Source organism: Megalops cyprinoides, chromosome 20 (genome assembly GCF_013368585.1).
Source record: "Megalops cyprinoides isolate fMegCyp1 chromosome 20, fMegCyp1.pri, whole genome shotgun sequence".
In the NCBI taxonomy this organism is placed as follows: Eukaryota; Metazoa; Chordata; class Actinopteri; order Elopiformes; family Megalopidae; genus Megalops; species Megalops cyprinoides.
Genome location: NC_050602.1, coordinates 16,935,212 through 16,952,269, shown reverse-complemented (window position 1 = coordinate 16,952,269; position 17,058 = coordinate 16,935,212). Strand labels below are relative to the sequence as shown.

Genomic DNA, 17,058 nt, shown 5'->3' with positions numbered 1-17,058 from the left:
GTAGCTAGTATCCATGTTTAGGAAATTAGCAACTAACGCAGACTTTGTTGGATACGAGTTTTTGGGTTACTGTGTAGATTTTTGGGAATACTGAACTTAATGCATTGATCTATACTTACTTATACTATATATCTGTATCTGTCGTAGTCTATACTTTACTTGCTGCAAATCGACAGAAATTATGAGCGGAGGAGTCTATGGAGGAGGTGAGTTTGACATCACGGGGCAAATGAATGAAATAAACCACGCTGATTATACATTATTTAGTCTGGCTAGCAAGGAGCATGTATAGTGTGAGCTCAACACATCTTATGATCTGAACCGTCTGATTTAAGACAACTGAGTCTTGGTCTGGCTGTGTTTCGCGGTGATGATTTGCATGGAAGTCACGCTAGCATAGCTAGTTAGCGAACTGGTTGTGCTGACCGGGAAGGATGCTGTTCTGCAGGAGAAGTAAATGTTTTTAGCTAGCTAGCTGGTCTAGATTATTTGCTTTATTCTTAGTGTGGCTTGCTAATGCTAACTAGATAACTTAAAGTTAACTTAAAGTGCCTGGCCAGCTACCTTCCCAGCCTCCAAAGTAAGGCCCTGTTTCCATTGCACTTTCACACTATTGTACCTCTTGTTTTACGTGAGATGTTGCTACTGGAAAAGTTGACACATATGACATGGATAGCAAAGTAACCAAGACTATGCAACAAAACTCTTGTTGGAAGTTACACAGCTAGCTAGCTAACGAGATAGCAAATCACTGTGCCAGGTTATGTATTCTGCGAAACTAGTTAGCTAGGTAACGTGAACGGTCTATGCAACACTCCAACATCGCTTTTCTAGCTGTAAGTTAGTTGGCAACGTTTATGTGGCAGCAAGTTGGTGTAGCCATATTAGCAAGGAATTAAGTTCTCTAATGTTATCTCATTGTGTTGATTGTATATCATTAATGGTACGCCAATTAGTCTCTAAGCAAGCGAATTAGTGGCATACTGCTATATTTCTTCACAATGTCTTTAACACTAATACTGTATAACTGTAGCTGGGTAGTTCGCTTACTAGCTACAACGCGACTATATGGATGATATACTGGTTTTGGTTTCATTCTATAGATGAAGTGGGAGCTCTGGTCTTCGATGTCGGATCACACACTGTGAGAGCGGGATATGCAGGCGAGGATTGCCCGAAGGTAAAAAATGATTACGATGTTGGCTATATCTACAAAGTAATATTAACACAATTTAATTTCTCAAGATATGTGTACGCGTTTTGAAGAATAGCTAATGTCACTTATCTAAAAAAATACATACAAAAATACTAATGAAAATTAGTGAACCCTGCAATTGAGTCGGGGCACGCAATATAGCCTCTTGGATGGATTGATCGGATGTGGAGAGGCCTACAATGGTCCCATGAATGGGTTTGAGAACTGATTTTTTTTTTACCGCGTTTCCCTCTGAGACTTCTGACCATGCAGTTTCTGCCAGTTGTGATGATGGTGAAGCTAGGGGACAGGTGCTCTGTCAGGAGGACTCACCAAACCGTTCCGTGCCTGTCTTCAGGCTGACTTCCCCACGGTGGTGGGAATGACTCTGGACAGGGATGATGGCAGCGTCTCCATGGAGACGGACGGGGACAAGGTCAAGCAGAGCGGCACCACGTACCACATCGATACAAACCAGCTACAGGTCGCACGGGAGCACATGGAGGTCATATCCCCTCTGAAGAACGGCATGAGTATGTGTTCAGTTTGCGCGAAATGAGAATGTTCCCAGAATGTTGCCAGTTGCGTCATAGCTGGGAAAAAGCAGTTGTTCCTTTGTACAAGGTGTTTTCCTGTATAGTTTATCCAATTGCATGAATGGTTAATATGCTGTTGACATCACCTAGTATAAGGACATCTTCTAAGTTAAAAAAAATTACGTAGCTAAAGAGATTAAATCCTTTTTAGAAAGCATGAACATGTGCCAATGCTTCTAGGACCGAGGAAATATTTCAGTAATTGTTTAATATATGTCAAACCGAGATAACAGATGCTGTTTTGGGGGTGGTATGAATGTATGATTTTAATGATGGAAAGATTAAATGTTCACGTGTGTAAATGCAAGTGTAGCCATGGCTATGTAGGGTGTTTCTGCATGAGCTGTCCAGGGTGCTGACTTTCCATAGGCGCCTCACTGAAGGAAACCACGGCACTGGGAAATTACCTCAGTCACAGGAATGATTTGCAGCTAGTCTGGACAGGCTTTCACTTTGATGTGTCTACGTCTTGTGTAGCTGCCATATGTTCATACTTTACATTAAGGCATGTTGCCCTACGATGCATCCCAACCACTTTTTGCATGAAGCTTCCCTGGTTATTCTATTATTACTACTGACATATTAGACTATGCACATGTGATAATTCAGCAAAATCAGCGAGAACCAGCTGGATACAGTGCAGTAAAATGGAGCATACAGTTATTAATATTCAGTTGGTTCAGAAAGACTGACTCTAAAGAAGGACACTTGACTATTAGTTGATGAAGTGTGTAAATGTACATACTTGGGTATATAAGGGGCAATGATAAGGAAGAGAGCAGCAAAATTGTGGCAGCCAGGATGAGAACAGCAGACCTGCATCCAGGGGCTGGAACATGTCTCCAGCATGCTTAGAAAGAGAAGTGCCACTGAAGTAATAACCGGCCTGATTCATCAGGAAATGCCTCTGACGAGTGGTCTTTAACTTGAATGGATGAACTTATGTTCTATTGTGGTGGACGTCGCTGTAAGAGTGTCTGCTAAATGCGTGTAATGTAATGGTCTCTCTTCTTCTCGCCCTCCTTTTGCTCAGTTGAGGACTGGGGCAGTTTCCAGGCCATTTTAGATCACACCTACAAGATGTACTTAAAGTCTGAGGTCAGCCTACATCCAGTGCTCATGTCAGAAGCCCCGGTGAGTCTTTTAACAAAATACCATTCTGGAGAGCATATATGCTGATCATGACTGTCTTGCTGTTAAATAGTGATGGACTGAATCATTGTGAATTATGCTGTAGGTTGGTATTCCCAATTAACTGTGAAGAGCAAACAGTACTAATTCTTCAGATATTTATATGATTTAGATATTTTAATAAGGGCTTTTACCATTGTACTCTACCAAACAGTGTAAATAATCCTCAGTGGATGTTTGTAATTTGTCCTCAATTTTATACACAGTGGAACACCAGAGCAAAAAGGGAAAAGGTAACAGAGTTGATGTTTGAACACTACAACATCCCTGCATTTTTCCTGTGCAAGACTGCTGTCCTGTCAGCGTATCCTTTACATGACGCTGCCGATCAGAGGCAGACTCATCCATCTACTTGACTGCTTGACACTGACTGATGTTAGCATGTTCAAACTTGTTTCCACCGCTGTTTTGTAGAATAAAGCTTCTGAAGCTGAGTTTCGTGGAGCTATTACTTGATAGCTGTATTACCCAGTCACCATGTAGAAATTGCTTTGAATATTGCTTGTAGATGTTGATTCAATCATTAAGGAATTGCTTACTCTGAAAGGGAAAACAATTTTCATGCCACGTGCAGTGTGTTGAAGAGGCTTTCACTATTGAATGCGCACATGGCACATACGGCATACACCGTTCTGGTTACATCAATCATTTTCCCTGCCCTTAACTCTCACTGTCTCAGGTTTGCCAATGGAAGGTCTACAGGTCTGGTATTAGACAGTGGGGCCACACACACAACAGCTATCCCAGTGCATGATGGGTATGTCCTTCAGCAAGGTAAATCACCACTTCAAGCTCTGCTGTCCTTTTTATGTCTGCAAAGTGTCTAGAATGACATTGCTTTCATTTTAATCCCATAATTAAAATGAAATTTAAGATATACTTAGGCTGAGGATATGTAGTATAGTTTTTCAGTTTCTTCCTATTATTTTGACCTTTAGCCTGAAAAAAATAATTGAAGTGGAATGCTGCTATAAAAATGAATAAAGTTAAATTTAGGAAGAACTGTAAGTTCACCAGGTAGTCTTATTAAATACATTCATCCATTCTGAACTTGCTCAGCTTTTTTGCTGTAATCAGCACTAAAGTGAAGTGTCTGCATCTTGAGACAGTGTAAAATTTACATTTGACTTGATTCAATTTGTGATGATGAAGTTGGGAGAATTTGCCTCTGGCAAAGATACTTTCCTTTAGTACTGTTTTTGCATTCTTCATTTAAAGGGGACCTCTGGTGGGACTGCTGTTAAAAAGTATGAGTACATTACAATTCACAAAGCTGAACCCCAGGGAAATTTGTAAGACAATCCAAGTATCCACCAAAATCAGCAGCCCTTATTGGCCTAATTTCTAACTGCTTCATATTTCCATCCAAGCCCTTTTCCTGGATTTTATTTTTGTCCAGAACCAGTATAGGTGTCTTTCACAGATCCTTACCAGGACAGGCTGTGTATCAAATAACTCACAATAGCAGCATTGGGTGCAGGCTGGTGTGAAGATCCTCCTCAAAAGAATACATTTTCTCTGTTCTTTCAGGCATTGTAAAGTCTCCTCTGGCTGGAGACTTCATGACTATGCAGTGCAGGGAGCTGTGTCAGGAGTTAAATGTTGAAATAGTCCCTCCTTACATGATTGCCTCAAAGGTGAGAATAAACTTAGTGCGGTCTGTTACAGAAGAGATATATCATTTTTCAAAGTGTGTTCTTTTCCAGAGTGCAGGGAGTTCTGTGTAAAGCAGATCTTTAAAATTTACATATATGTAATTCTGCCACATGCATCCAAAACTCTGATGTCTTTTTGTAGTATACATGCCTGATAACAGAATGCCCACATGTGTATCAGACCTGAATTAAGTGATTGTAATGACACTTTAAGGTTATGTGCATATTCGATCCAGAGGTTATTTTAAGTTTGGTATGTGTGTTAGTGGCTTAAGTTTTGCTTTGGTTTCCATGCACATCACATTGACCTGTAATGTAATATGAAGGAGTGAATCCAGTTTTTGTTATGTCAGCACAAAACCTAATGCTACGAGTATGACAAGATGGCGCCATGGAAAATGCCATTGTCTGCGAATTAAGTTTTCATCTTCTTCAATTACATTTTTACTCCTCGCCTTTGTTAGCTTTTGTATGATGTCCTCGTCTCTTCCAGCATTTGTCAAAACCTTAGTCACACATCCACTTTGAGAGCACACTGGCAACTCGAGTGTTTGTCTTGGCAGGAGCCCGTGCGAGAAGGTGCCCCTGCCAACTGGAAGAAGAAGGAGAAGTTACCGCAGGTCACCCGCTCTTGGCACAACTACATGTGTAATGTAAGACAACAACTTACTCAAAAAACACAGACAGTAAAATGAATTTTCAGACATTGTCGATTCTAAAGATTTTCAATAGTGTAGCATGGAAAAACTGAATTCTAAAATATGGTGGTTGGTTTTGGCTTACGCAGGCTTTCTTTGTAATTCACTCATTTAACATATTGGCCAGTTTAACATTGTCTGCAAAGCTCTTCAGCCCTCAACTTACAGTAATCAATATAAGGAACTGTTTGTACCGCAACATTGTTGTACACACACTATGACAAAAAAGTAATACTTTCTTTAATTTCTAATAAAAAGTCATGTCAAAACATCTAGTTGGACTGCATCAACTCCAAACTTACCTGAAATTTGCTGCACAGAATTCAAAACCTTGACCTCTTCTTACACGTATTGTCAGTAACTTCTTAGATGTACAATGTTTGAATGGCAGTTTTTGTCTTGTCCTCCAGACTGTGGTGCAGGATTTCCAAGCTTCAGTACTTCAGGTGTCTGATGCTCCATATGATGAACAGTAAGTATGTATACCCAAAACCCTCTAGAAAAGCCTCTTATTGCGGTCATGTTGGGTTAAACGGAGTCTTGTATGGATCAATGGGAATTGGCATACAATGTGCATACAGTGCTTTCTTGAGAGCGCTTTTGATAATAAAATGAGAAGTCTGGTGTCACCACAGTAATGCCCTCAAACCTACTCTTTATAGAGTTGCAGCTCAGATGTCCACGGTTCATTATGAGTTTCCCAATGGCTACAATTGTGACTTTGGAGCTGAGAGGCTAAAGATCCCAGAGGGGTTATTTGACCCTTCTAACGCCAAGGTAAAGACTGCGATACAGCAAATGGCTGGCCTGTTGACAAAATGGTACAAGGTGGGCTCACCTACCTCTCTTCCTTCCTGAAGGGCCTGTCGGGAAACACCATGCTGGGGGTGGGTCACGTGGTAACCACCAGCATAGGAATGTGTGAAATTGACATCCGACCGGTGAGTGCTCACACTGGAGAAAGGTCTCTCCAGGGGCTCAAATGTGCTGCGGACAATACTTAGTACATGTAGACATTGACCTCATGATTTGGAGAAAATGCCAAATCAATTATAACCAATAATAACACCTATATTATTGAATTGTATAGTTGATCAGCACATATGATAACACTTTTGAATTAATACATAGATCAAGATTGCTACAGATAGGTTAAAAATGCTACCGTGCTTTGTCGGCACTGTCTCCCAGGGTCTTTATGGCAGTGTTGTAGTAACTGGTGGAAATACGCTGATCCAGGGCTTCGCAGACCGTCTCAACAGAGAACTTTCCCAGAAGACACCACCAGTGAGTACTAGATCGGGACCAGCCTTCAATATTACCTTCCCCATCCAAGTGTATCAAATGTAAATAAAAGTGGAGTTCAGTTACTTCTTGCCCTTCTTTCATTGGTCAAGGAAATGCTCATTCACAACATCTGGTCAGTAACGTGTCCCAAAAGCAGAGGAATTGCCTTAAAAGATAAACATGCACCTGTCTTTCCCCCCCAATACAGAGCATGCGTCTGAAGCTGATAGCCAACACCACTGCTGCGGAGCGCAGGTTCAGCTCCTGGATAGGGGGCTCCATCCTGGCGTCCCTGGTAAATTCACTGTTGGTCTCTTAGATGTCCCGACCACCTGCGCTGCACAGCACTAGGGATGACATTTCCAAACGACCGTGCATGCTGTGCCCTGAAAATCACGCTCAGCTGGATCAGCTGACACAGTCTCTCACAAAACCTTACCCTCAGTGCCTGGCCTTCTTGGCTGAATTTGCCCCACTTCAGTTTTTGTTTCAATATAATGTAGGGTCTTACATCTGGAGCAGATTAAGCTCCTCACTGATGTGCCATGGTGTCTTGTATAGTTAATTACAAAGCACTTGGTTGTTAAATGAATTTTTATATATAATATTAATGTGTTCTGTTTTTTTTTCTTTCCAGGGAACATTTCAACAAATGTGGATCTCTAAGCAGGAGTATGAGGAGGGAGGGAAGCAGTGTGTGGACAGGAAGTGTCCATGATACACCCCGCGGCCTTCAGAACTGAACATAACACAGTGACTCAAAACTATCTTTATGGTGGACTCAGGAAAGCTGAAAGACATTTGCAGTTTTGTAGCTTGTATAAAACATATATGCATATGAAATGAAAAAATATATGTATGAAAAAATAAGTATAATTTGTACATTAATGTATCATTTTATGGCAAACAATCATAACAGTCAGCCTGCTCTAAATTGCTATTTTCTTGCAACAAGGACTGTTAACTTAAAAATGCTCTCTGCTGAATCTTGCTTGTTTTTAATACAACTGTTTGAATTCAATTTTTGTATAAGACAAATTTCTAGCAACAGTAAGTTTCAAACAGTAGTGTGAAAGGCAGGGCCTTTCATATTTGCAAAGTTGTGGATCCTTACCTGAATTGTCCTTCAGGTTATTGACACTGTTTATTTAATGTGTACTTCAAAGATTGTCTTCAGACCATTTAGTCCACAGTTAGTGAAGAAACCCATCAGAGTAATAATTTAATGTGACAACAACCAGTTGGATGATGCACAACATAAAACCTGGAAAATTGCTCACTGCAAATTTTTGAATTCTGTCCAGTTTTTCTTTGTGTTAAAACATGCTGTTAAGGGTATTTATCACTTTGAAAATAAAATGCTTTTTATTCCCTTTTTAAAGACTTGAAACTTTTAATGAGACTTTTGTGGATAGCAGGTGTACCACTTAGATTTTGGCGTGGTTGTGGGCTATCCTCCTTCCATGTTGTTCTAATAAATAAGAAGAGTTCTTTAGGTTAATTTAATATTTTTATTATGTGTTTCATATGTTAATTTGAAAAAAAATGCAGCACAAAACCAAATGCCTGGCCTATCTGTGTATGGCAATATATTGGTTATTTACATATCGAATTCATTACACATAGCATGCGCTAAATATATAATACTATTAAATACTGTCTTAAATATAGCCCGTTGATTGCTACGTGGTGGATTAAACAGTGGCGCTGATTATGAAATTTCTTGTTAGTTTTTTCATTAATTTTGATTGCACACATAAGGGTCCGTCGTTCAGCCGCTGTATTTGAGCTGGACGGATCTCTTAAAGACATCGCATTTTGCTCACCAAGGCGGCCTCGCACTCCAAAAAGGTAATTCATGCACCGACGAGAAGTGCAAGTCCTAAACACTAAGTACCGTCTGCTGCGTGCTAGCCAGATGGTGCTGTAAAGTAACGTTACTTCAATTTACCGGTGCAGGTGAAACGTCCTCAAACTCCGATTCAAAGTCACAAGGCTGTAGTGTTTGTGACAGAATTTTGTCTTGCGTTTTAACTATGCGGCAATAAAAAAATGCATTAAAATATGTTTAAATTGGCCAATCAGGTGCAGATCAAAAACTGCAACTGATGATCCATTCCATTCATTATATCGCTGATATAGCAGCGTGTTAACTGCTAACTGCTAAGCCGTAGAAACATGTTTGTCATCAAGCTCATCGATTTCTGTGGTATAGAAGGCTCTATGGAGGCTCCTTTACTTATTGATGAGTATTTCCTTGTGCATTTCAATTTTAAGCGCCTACCTTACTGTGGAGTTATTCTTCGAAAACAGGATAAACTGTCTAAATACATACGATTAGAGTAATTGAATATTAATATCAATCTTTCGTGGCTAATGCATTCCAGGTGCTCTGCTCTTCCAGACGCTGGGTGGCCCACTGGGCTTAGAAATCCTTCACCAGCTGTGTCCGCCCTCTCTATAGAGAATTTTACAGCGGCCAAGTGGCATGTATGTATTGAGGGCTGTTTTTTTTTTTTTTACATTTCAAAATAAACTAACCTGGGACATGTGTTTTATTCATATCTGACTGTTAAAACCTGTAATAAACATGCATACTGTAAAATGAGATACTTTTGCCTCTCTCAGCCCCAGAGACAAATACTGATGTGCTGACCAGGGGGAGAGTTTCTAAACCTGACAGACAATTATTACAGAAGTCTCTGCTCCACTTCAGTCTCATCCCCTCTGTCTAGAACAGGCAACTGTTGATATGGAGACTTTCTGCTCTGAGGAGTTGGCAGCTTTGTTGCAAGCTCCAGTGCTTGACAGCATGATGTGAATTTTATTGCCAGTACTTGAGAGGTCATGGAAGCTAGGGCATGTAAATTCTATTTTTTACACACATGAGTTATGTATTTCCTGTCAGACTATAAACAGGCGTTCATTTATAGGTGTTCAGGTTTGAATGTTATGTGCTACCCAGTGATTATGTTGATTGGTTGTGAAGAAGCAGAGTTCATTTACAGTTCATAAATAACCTTCCGGAGCCTGTCCTGCAGGGGCACACCTGGCACCTCTGGGTAGACCTGCACCTGTCTGTCAGTATGATTGTGTATGTAGATAGGTATGTAGTAGGAGATACATGCACGATTTTGACTTATCTTGGCTGAGTCAATCAGAGTACAGTTGCATTGGTAGCTTTACAGGCTGTTGGCTTGATGGAATGATTGTGGGTTGATGTCCCAGGTGGAATTCTGCTACATTAACCTTCTATGGCCTCATCTCCAATTTTGGTGTAAAACCTTGTCATATCAGATGTTTTCAGAATGTATGTTGTCAGGAGTGACATATGAATGAGTATCCCCATTGCATACGATTTTTTATTTCATTTTATTAAGCACACCTACACATTCCCAGCGGGGGCACTCATACTGCCAGGCTTGCACCCATTGTGTGAAATGGGTTGATAAACTCTCTGTAACACAGGCACTGTAACACATTAGACTCTGCTAGCTTTCACGCTGCTTCAGCCCTTAATACCTGATAGTCCTGTATATTGGATACATCTCTTGCAACAGTTTCCTCTCAAATTAATTTATTGTTATACTTACCAAATTAGATTTCTGTTCAGGTAACTTATTTCTTCAATGAGATGAGGAGAACTATGATACAGAGCATTGAGAGTATTACAAGGTGTGCGGTTTGTTGAGTATCACAGGATGTCCAGTAGATCTCTTCAGTATATGTATTTTTACATTATTACATTACATTATTATCATTTAGCAGACTGTCTTATCCAGAGCTATGTACATAGGTTACAATTTATGCATGTTATCCATTTATACAGCTGGATATTTACAGAGGCAATTCAGGGTTAAGTACCTTGTCCAAGGGTAGAGCAACAGTGCCTCAGCAGGGAATCGAACCAGCAACTTTTTGGTTATGAGCCCTGCTCTTTAACACTGTGCTACACTGCCGCCCCAGTTATAAGTAAAAGAAATTTATTTTGTACAATTAAACCTTGGTAAACAATCCTCAGGACTTCAATGGCAAAACTTTATGGGTAGTAATAGATTTTTCCCACATTCTGATTCAATAATCCCGCCAGGATGTCCTGTATACACCGGTTATTCCAATCCAATGTTGCAAGTACGTGTTCGACATGCAATTTCCCCCCTCCTTCCGTCCCCTCATGTCTGCAGGCGTCACTTTCCTGGGATCAAGCAGGAATGCCGGGGCCGGGAGATTTATAAATAGCATCATATGCTTAACTTTCCGCCCGGGCTGCTTGCTCAGTGCTCTGTTGCTCTCTGAGGCTGCAGCAGCGAAGGCCTGGAAAGTAGGAAATGCGAAGATGGCTGCAGATTTAGGAGAGCTGCTGGTCCCTTATATGCCCACCATCAGAGTTCCCAGAACAGGAGACAGGGTTTTCAAGAGTGAATGTGCCTTTTCCTACGATTCTCCCGTAAGTCCTTGCCTTAACACGAGTCCGTGTCGCATGGCCACCTGTAAGCTGTCCTAACAAACACACGTGTGTAGCTGTGCATTGAGTGAGGGACTCAAGCTGGTACCACTCACTGTTCTTTACGATCCTGATCGAGACTCCAAAGCACTGTAATAGTTATTAGTGAAAAACACGATGTTTGCATTTCCGCGTGGACCGTAGTCCACCTTACAAACGTGTTTCTGTCAAAATGTGGTGATGTCAATCCTTAACCAAACTCTGCCTGAATAGAGGAAAAAAGGATTTCGCACCTGGTGATGTACTTGTGTTATTATAGTCTTCCTTCATTCCAATATGCACCTACAATTATTGTTGCGCCTTTGTTTTTAATCAGATATAGGCTACAAGAGAAAGCTATAGATGTGCATTGTAATTTCAAAACTAATTCACAATAGACAACCAAATTTTTGTTAACCTTACGCAAACTGGATATGCACAGGACATTCCGAATACACTATTGTACTATTGCACTCAAACTGCGCTCAGTAAGAGAAATCGGTGACAGGCGCAGTGAATTGGAGACCGAGAAACCATTAATACAATTATTATACAATTTTTTTTTTATAGCTGCTTTATTTCTTAATTCGAAATATTTATGTTAGAAGACTGCATCACCTTTTAGTTTTTCTTATTTCGTTTTAAAACAAATTTAAAAGTGACTCAGCTATGTTGGGCTCGACATGTTGGGACGGGCTATTTTTGTCCCTTCGCTGTTGCAGCTCGTGTGTCATACACCGAACTGCTTGGGGGTCATCAGATTTTATGAGGCCTACACCCAAATGTAGATTGAAGATATTGTGTGTCAGTACCATTTTCTATAAGTAAATGCGTTGCTATGTTTTAACAGGATGCAAACCGGCATGTGCCTTTTTGTAGCCAGGTGAATGATTGTGTCTAATTTGGTACACTGGATCTCTCTAGACTAGTCTAACTGTTACATTGAGATTACTCCATTTTGTTAGATTGTAGCAGATTGTGGGCTAAATTACATTTTATTCTGTTGGGAGCAATTTTCATTTCATTCATTCACCTAGCTATGTATTAATACTCTATTATACCCATTAAAACAATCAGGGAAAAGAGGATGTTTGCAACCATTTAGGATTGTAAGTCAGATAGAAATATGTGAGGCATTTAATGAGCACCCTTGTTGAAAAAATGTACACTCTTTGAAATGTACAAAAATAAATATTGTCAAGAAATTGTTATTGCACAGAAATGCAAAAAATTGACTTTCACAAAAAGTCCTGTTAAACTTCATGACTTAAATCCAGGTGTTACTTGCTCTGCATGTGCCACAAATTGCACCCAGTTCATTCGCCACAGGGTGTATCAACCTCTCAATGCAAGGATGGAAACAGAGGCAGGCATGTGTACCTCCAGTACCTCCATGGCTTAAACGGCTATGTAGTGGGAAAACCATGTCTATCTTTGCAATAATACAGCAGCAGCTTAATTTCATCAGATTCATCAGCTGCAGAACACCATGTATGCCCTATGCCTCAGTATAGAAAAACAGAGCTTGGGTTCCTGAGCATAGAGTGTCTTTTTTTCTGCCTTTTCTGCCTGCTACATCTTTCTGAGGCACAGTTTATATTTACATCCATGTGATTGTAAGGCACCTGTGCACCATCTGGAGGCCCTGTCACTGTTTTCCCTGCTGATCTCTTACCAGCTCTCAGTGCGTCACATGGAACATTCACTAGCTTACCACTGATCTGGGGCCAGAAGGGAGTGAGGGACCAGTGAGCAATGCAGTGGCTGTTGAATAAAACTCACACATAGGACAGAATGCGTGGAAGACGGGTTGTGACACTCCTATTAAAATATTGTTATGGTCCAACCAAAATGCTAGACTGAACACTTTACATCTGAAAGCCTGTTCCTGCATTCTTGAGTTAAAAGTTCAGTATTATGATCTCCCTCAGTCAAAGTCTGAGTTCCTAGTCAGGCCAGGAAGGAGGAGAGTTTGTTGTCTCTAAACAGGTAAACAGTATCTTGGTTCTTGGGTGATCTATCTATGACATAATCTGGACTGTCTGGCTATGCACTGTCATGGCTGCTGGAGGGACCCATAGCTGGACACTCCCTCCTGCTCCAGGGGTGTAAAGGTATCCATTTAACAAGGATCCATGAGTAAAAATGGCCCCACATTGTTTTATTTGAGTCCCACCAGGTCTGACACAAAGATGTGACTCAAAGGGCCTGTTGGAGTTGGAGCAGCGTTCAGAGCTCTCTGTAGGTTGTTAGTGTACTTGCTGTTTGTCTGATCCTTCCCATTTTCCTCTGTTCCCAGGAGTCCGAGGGAGGCCTCTACGTATGCATGAGCACGTTCCTAGGCTTTGGGAGAGAGCACGTGGAGAGGCATTTCCGCAAAACCGGACAGAGTGTGTACATGCATTTGAAACGCACCGTTAAAGAGGTATGGGGCCAGAGGAAACGTTTCTTTAAACCGTGGTTGACCATGCTTGACTGTTTTATGTCTTAATGCAAATGGTTTTTGGACTTTCTTACTTGAGTTGTCTTAAAAAAAAGAAAATACAATTGGGCAGTGCCAATAGTGGTTTATTTTTGATGAACAATTCCGCTTGGGGTCATTGCCAGTGTTATTTGGGGAAGGGGATTTACCGATGAAATATAAGCCTAGACAGATAATTATTGCACTTGACTCTTCACCAAAGCAGCAGTTGCCCTCCGATACTTTCTAAGTGTAGCAGTGCTATTTGAAAAATGGATTTGTAGGCACTTTGAAGTAAAGTTTGAAAATTCCTGAGGAGGAGGAAGCATTTTCATAACCCAGCTCATTTTGATCTTTTGCTAGCTGGATAACTGAAGTTCTCACGCACTGAGTGTGTAAGCGTATGCGCATACACTTGTATATGCATGTATGCGTGTCTGTACATGCTCAATCCATGTGTATTTGAGTACGCGCATGTATATGTGTGTTTTCTCAAAGTGCGGTGTTGGGAACATTGATAGACCAATTCAGATTAATTCTTGTCATGAATTAATCTTGTCATGGAAGTTATGGATCCACCCTCTTGTTCAGACTTAATGTGAACACCACCTTCGGAACATGGGTATATCTAATGTCTGGCACCCAGTACTTGATCAGTCCAAATTCAGAGTGAAATCTGAAATATTATTATTATTAGTACAATATTATTCAATTGTCATTGTTAGGTATTATGAGAATTTAGTATGGTGCACATTAGCATTAATCTTGTGGGTCATTGTTTGGAACCCTCTAAGCTCTATGATATAAAGAAATGTTGCTTGTACAGATAAATGGATTATTGTTTTGGCTATATGTATACATTGATATGAAGAACAAATATATTCCCATTAAGGGGATATAGGCACTAGGCACTCTGTGTACACAAAAACTGCTGTGCTTCCATTTTACACTATTTTTCAGCTCGATGCTCAGTTACACATTTTCTGCTCACTGCTTCAAATCAGGGAGGACATTTGGACTTAAGCACAGAATCTGGATCAAGTGCAGAAATTTCCAGTCATTTGCACTCACTGCTTCATATCAGGGAGGACATTTGGACTTAAGCACAGAATCTGGATCAGGTGCAGAAATTTCCAGTCATTTGGACTCACTGCTTCAAATCAGGGAGGACATTTGGACTTAAGCACAGAATCTGGATCAGACGCAGAAATTTCCAGATGTTCAGGGAGACCTGGGTTGTTTGCTGCTGCAGACACATGTTTCTGAGTCGGTAGCTGAGTCTGCTCATTTAAATGCAGCAACCCATTTTTCTGCAGTTTGTTACTGGAGGGAAATTTGTGAATGTATGTAGGCTGTATTCTGAACTGAGATGGAGCATGAAATGAAGACTGTATGTCTGCTACCATACTTTGCATCCATGTTGAATGATCGCTTTTCACGGTATCTTAAACTTGGATCTTTGACTCTTGAGAATTTGAGCTGTAAATGGCTCACAGTCATGTTTTCTTTTACTTGCTTTTCTTTTTATGACTGCAGCCATTCAGAAGCAGCTGGCTATGTTTCTTCTGCTTTCTGTGTCCACTGCTCTCACACATCAGCTGATTGTGTGTGAGCTTGTAAATGTTTTTTCTTTCTTGTTTGAAGGAGCTGCTGTCAGACCGGTGACTGAGGGATGAGCCTATATTGTTGGTTTGATAGATTCCTTTATAAACCATGTCCCCACCATAAGTCAGTTGCTATTTCTCCTGCTGCCATTTCTCCTTCCCCTCCAATGAATTAAGCTTACAGTAACCTGTAAAATATGTACGATAGTACAATAGCACAACCCATCTCCTGAAGGGCTGAGGGCTGAATAGTTTACCTTTTAAGTAATTCCCCTGGCTTCATTGCTCTAATTAGTTAATATGCAGAGTTGATTTACAACAATGCATTTCTGAAAATGCTTCCTAGGATTTGTCATTTCCAAGAATGTTAACAATGTCAAACTGGGTGAATCAATGGGAAGCAAGTACTTAACAGCAAAGACAAGAGCAAAAGTGAGCTTGAACCAGGCTCCTCAGAAAAGGGGTTTGCCACCCCTGTTTCATGTATGTTTCGGTATCAGTTTATATCAATTTCAGCAATGACTGAAAGTATTATAATATTAAAATTGTTTCAACATTATTTTATGATAATTCATAGTTGACCTCTTGTGCATCACATGCAAGGTTGGGCACTTGTGTTGAATTTTGACATTGGGAGTTATTGGAATGAAATGTGTAAATTAAGAATATTGAACTACTTGCAACGGGTACTTGGTGGTTAGGACATGACTTACAAACGCAAGGTTTCAGGTTTGAATCTCTGGTGGGACACTTCTGTTCTGCCCTTCATAAAGATACCTTTCCTGAAATGTTTTACTAAAATTCCTATTTGAATGAATTCATACAAATAGGGCATCCGGTAAACCAATAACGTATCTCTCCTTTATTATTCAGTCACATTTATCACAGTAAATGTGATGGTTTTAGAGAGTACTTAAATTATGCACTTTATATATATACTTTACTTATATATATATATATATATATATATATATATATATATATATATATATAAGTCTTTGCTTGCAAAGTATTGCCATTGGATATGATGCTTAAGTTCTGTTGTCAATTGCTTTTTCCTCACAGAAAGCCACGGGTGCTGCAGGGGGTGCTGTGACACGGAAGAGGAACGGGAAGGTTTTCTTAGGTAAGATTAAAATAAGCGTTTGGGCTCTCCTTTCACACACTTTGAAAAGACTCTCATGGAAAGTCCCAGAGAACATTTAACTGTTTGGTTGGATGTACAAAGTTTTTTGTACAGGTTACATACTTTCCCTGGGGTTTGTGTTCAAATACATCTGTTTTTTTTTTTTTTTTACCAGAAAACTCAAGGTTTGTTTCATATTGTGATCAGATGCACCTGTTAAATGATGATACTGAGAACAGCTGTTGGAGCTCTTCTGGTTCCTCCCTATGGAGATTAGGCTTTTTTCAGACTTATCTATGGTATTCTTTTCCTTTACTTTGTGTAGCAAATTGAAACCAAGTTTCACTTTTTCCATTTACCACTAACATTATGAGGTCACTCATCACTGAACTTTACAAAAACATGCTTACTTAACGCCAAGTTAAGCACAGAGTCCATTGCAGTTAGATTTAATAGAGATGTAATTGTCAAGTTTTCACGCGCCATACCTCCAGATTAATTGATTGTTTAGACCTTTTCCTGAGGGCTCTTCATCTGCCCGTTGCCAGTCATTCAACCTGGATCAGAGCCTTTCTTTAGCCACAGGCAGTCCAGTGTCGCAACGCTGTTGTTTGTACACAACAGGTGGGTCTGTCACATGGCAGCCACACTAGATGACAAGTCCCGGCTCCCCTGCTACTGTATCTGCAAAGTGACGGATTCCCATGCTGAGCGCCCACTGTCCTCCCCCCTTTTGGCAGCTAAATTTAGCCTATTTATTTG

General features: G+C 40.4%; 2 protein-coding genes across 2 annotated transcripts in view; both read left to right on the top strand.

Moving 5' to 3' along the window:
- The first annotated feature begins 10 nt into the window (after window positions 1–10).
- On the top strand, window positions 11–7,370 carry LOC118795696 (actin-like protein 6A). Its single transcript, XM_036554377.1, has 14 exons — window positions 11–206; window positions 1,104–1,180; window positions 1,554–1,728; window positions 2,825–2,925; window positions 3,189–3,286; window positions 3,662–3,756; window positions 4,513–4,619; window positions 5,201–5,290; window positions 5,746–5,807; window positions 5,998–6,112; window positions 6,196–6,276; window positions 6,527–6,622; window positions 6,831–6,917; window positions 7,260–7,370. Exons 1-14 carry the CDS (start codon window positions 182–184, stop codon window positions 7,338–7,340), a joined length of 1,290 nt encoding a protein of 429 aa, XP_036410270.1. The 5' UTR covers window positions 11–181; the 3' UTR covers window positions 7,341–7,370.
- Window positions 7,371–10,918: 3,548 nt separating this feature from the next.
- LOC118795984 (ubiquitin carboxyl-terminal hydrolase 13-like) overlaps window positions 10,919–17,058 on the top strand; it is a 29,639-nt gene continuing 23,499 nt past the window's right edge. The window contains exons 1-3 of the mRNA XM_036554808.1: window positions 10,919–11,069; window positions 13,405–13,530; window positions 16,236–16,296. Of these exons, the coding sequence (XP_036410701.1) occupies window positions 10,959–11,069; window positions 13,405–13,530; window positions 16,236–16,296 (298 nt within the window). The 5' untranslated portion in view covers window positions 10,919–10,958. The remainder of the gene's footprint in view (window positions 11,070–13,404; window positions 13,531–16,235; window positions 16,297–17,058) is intronic.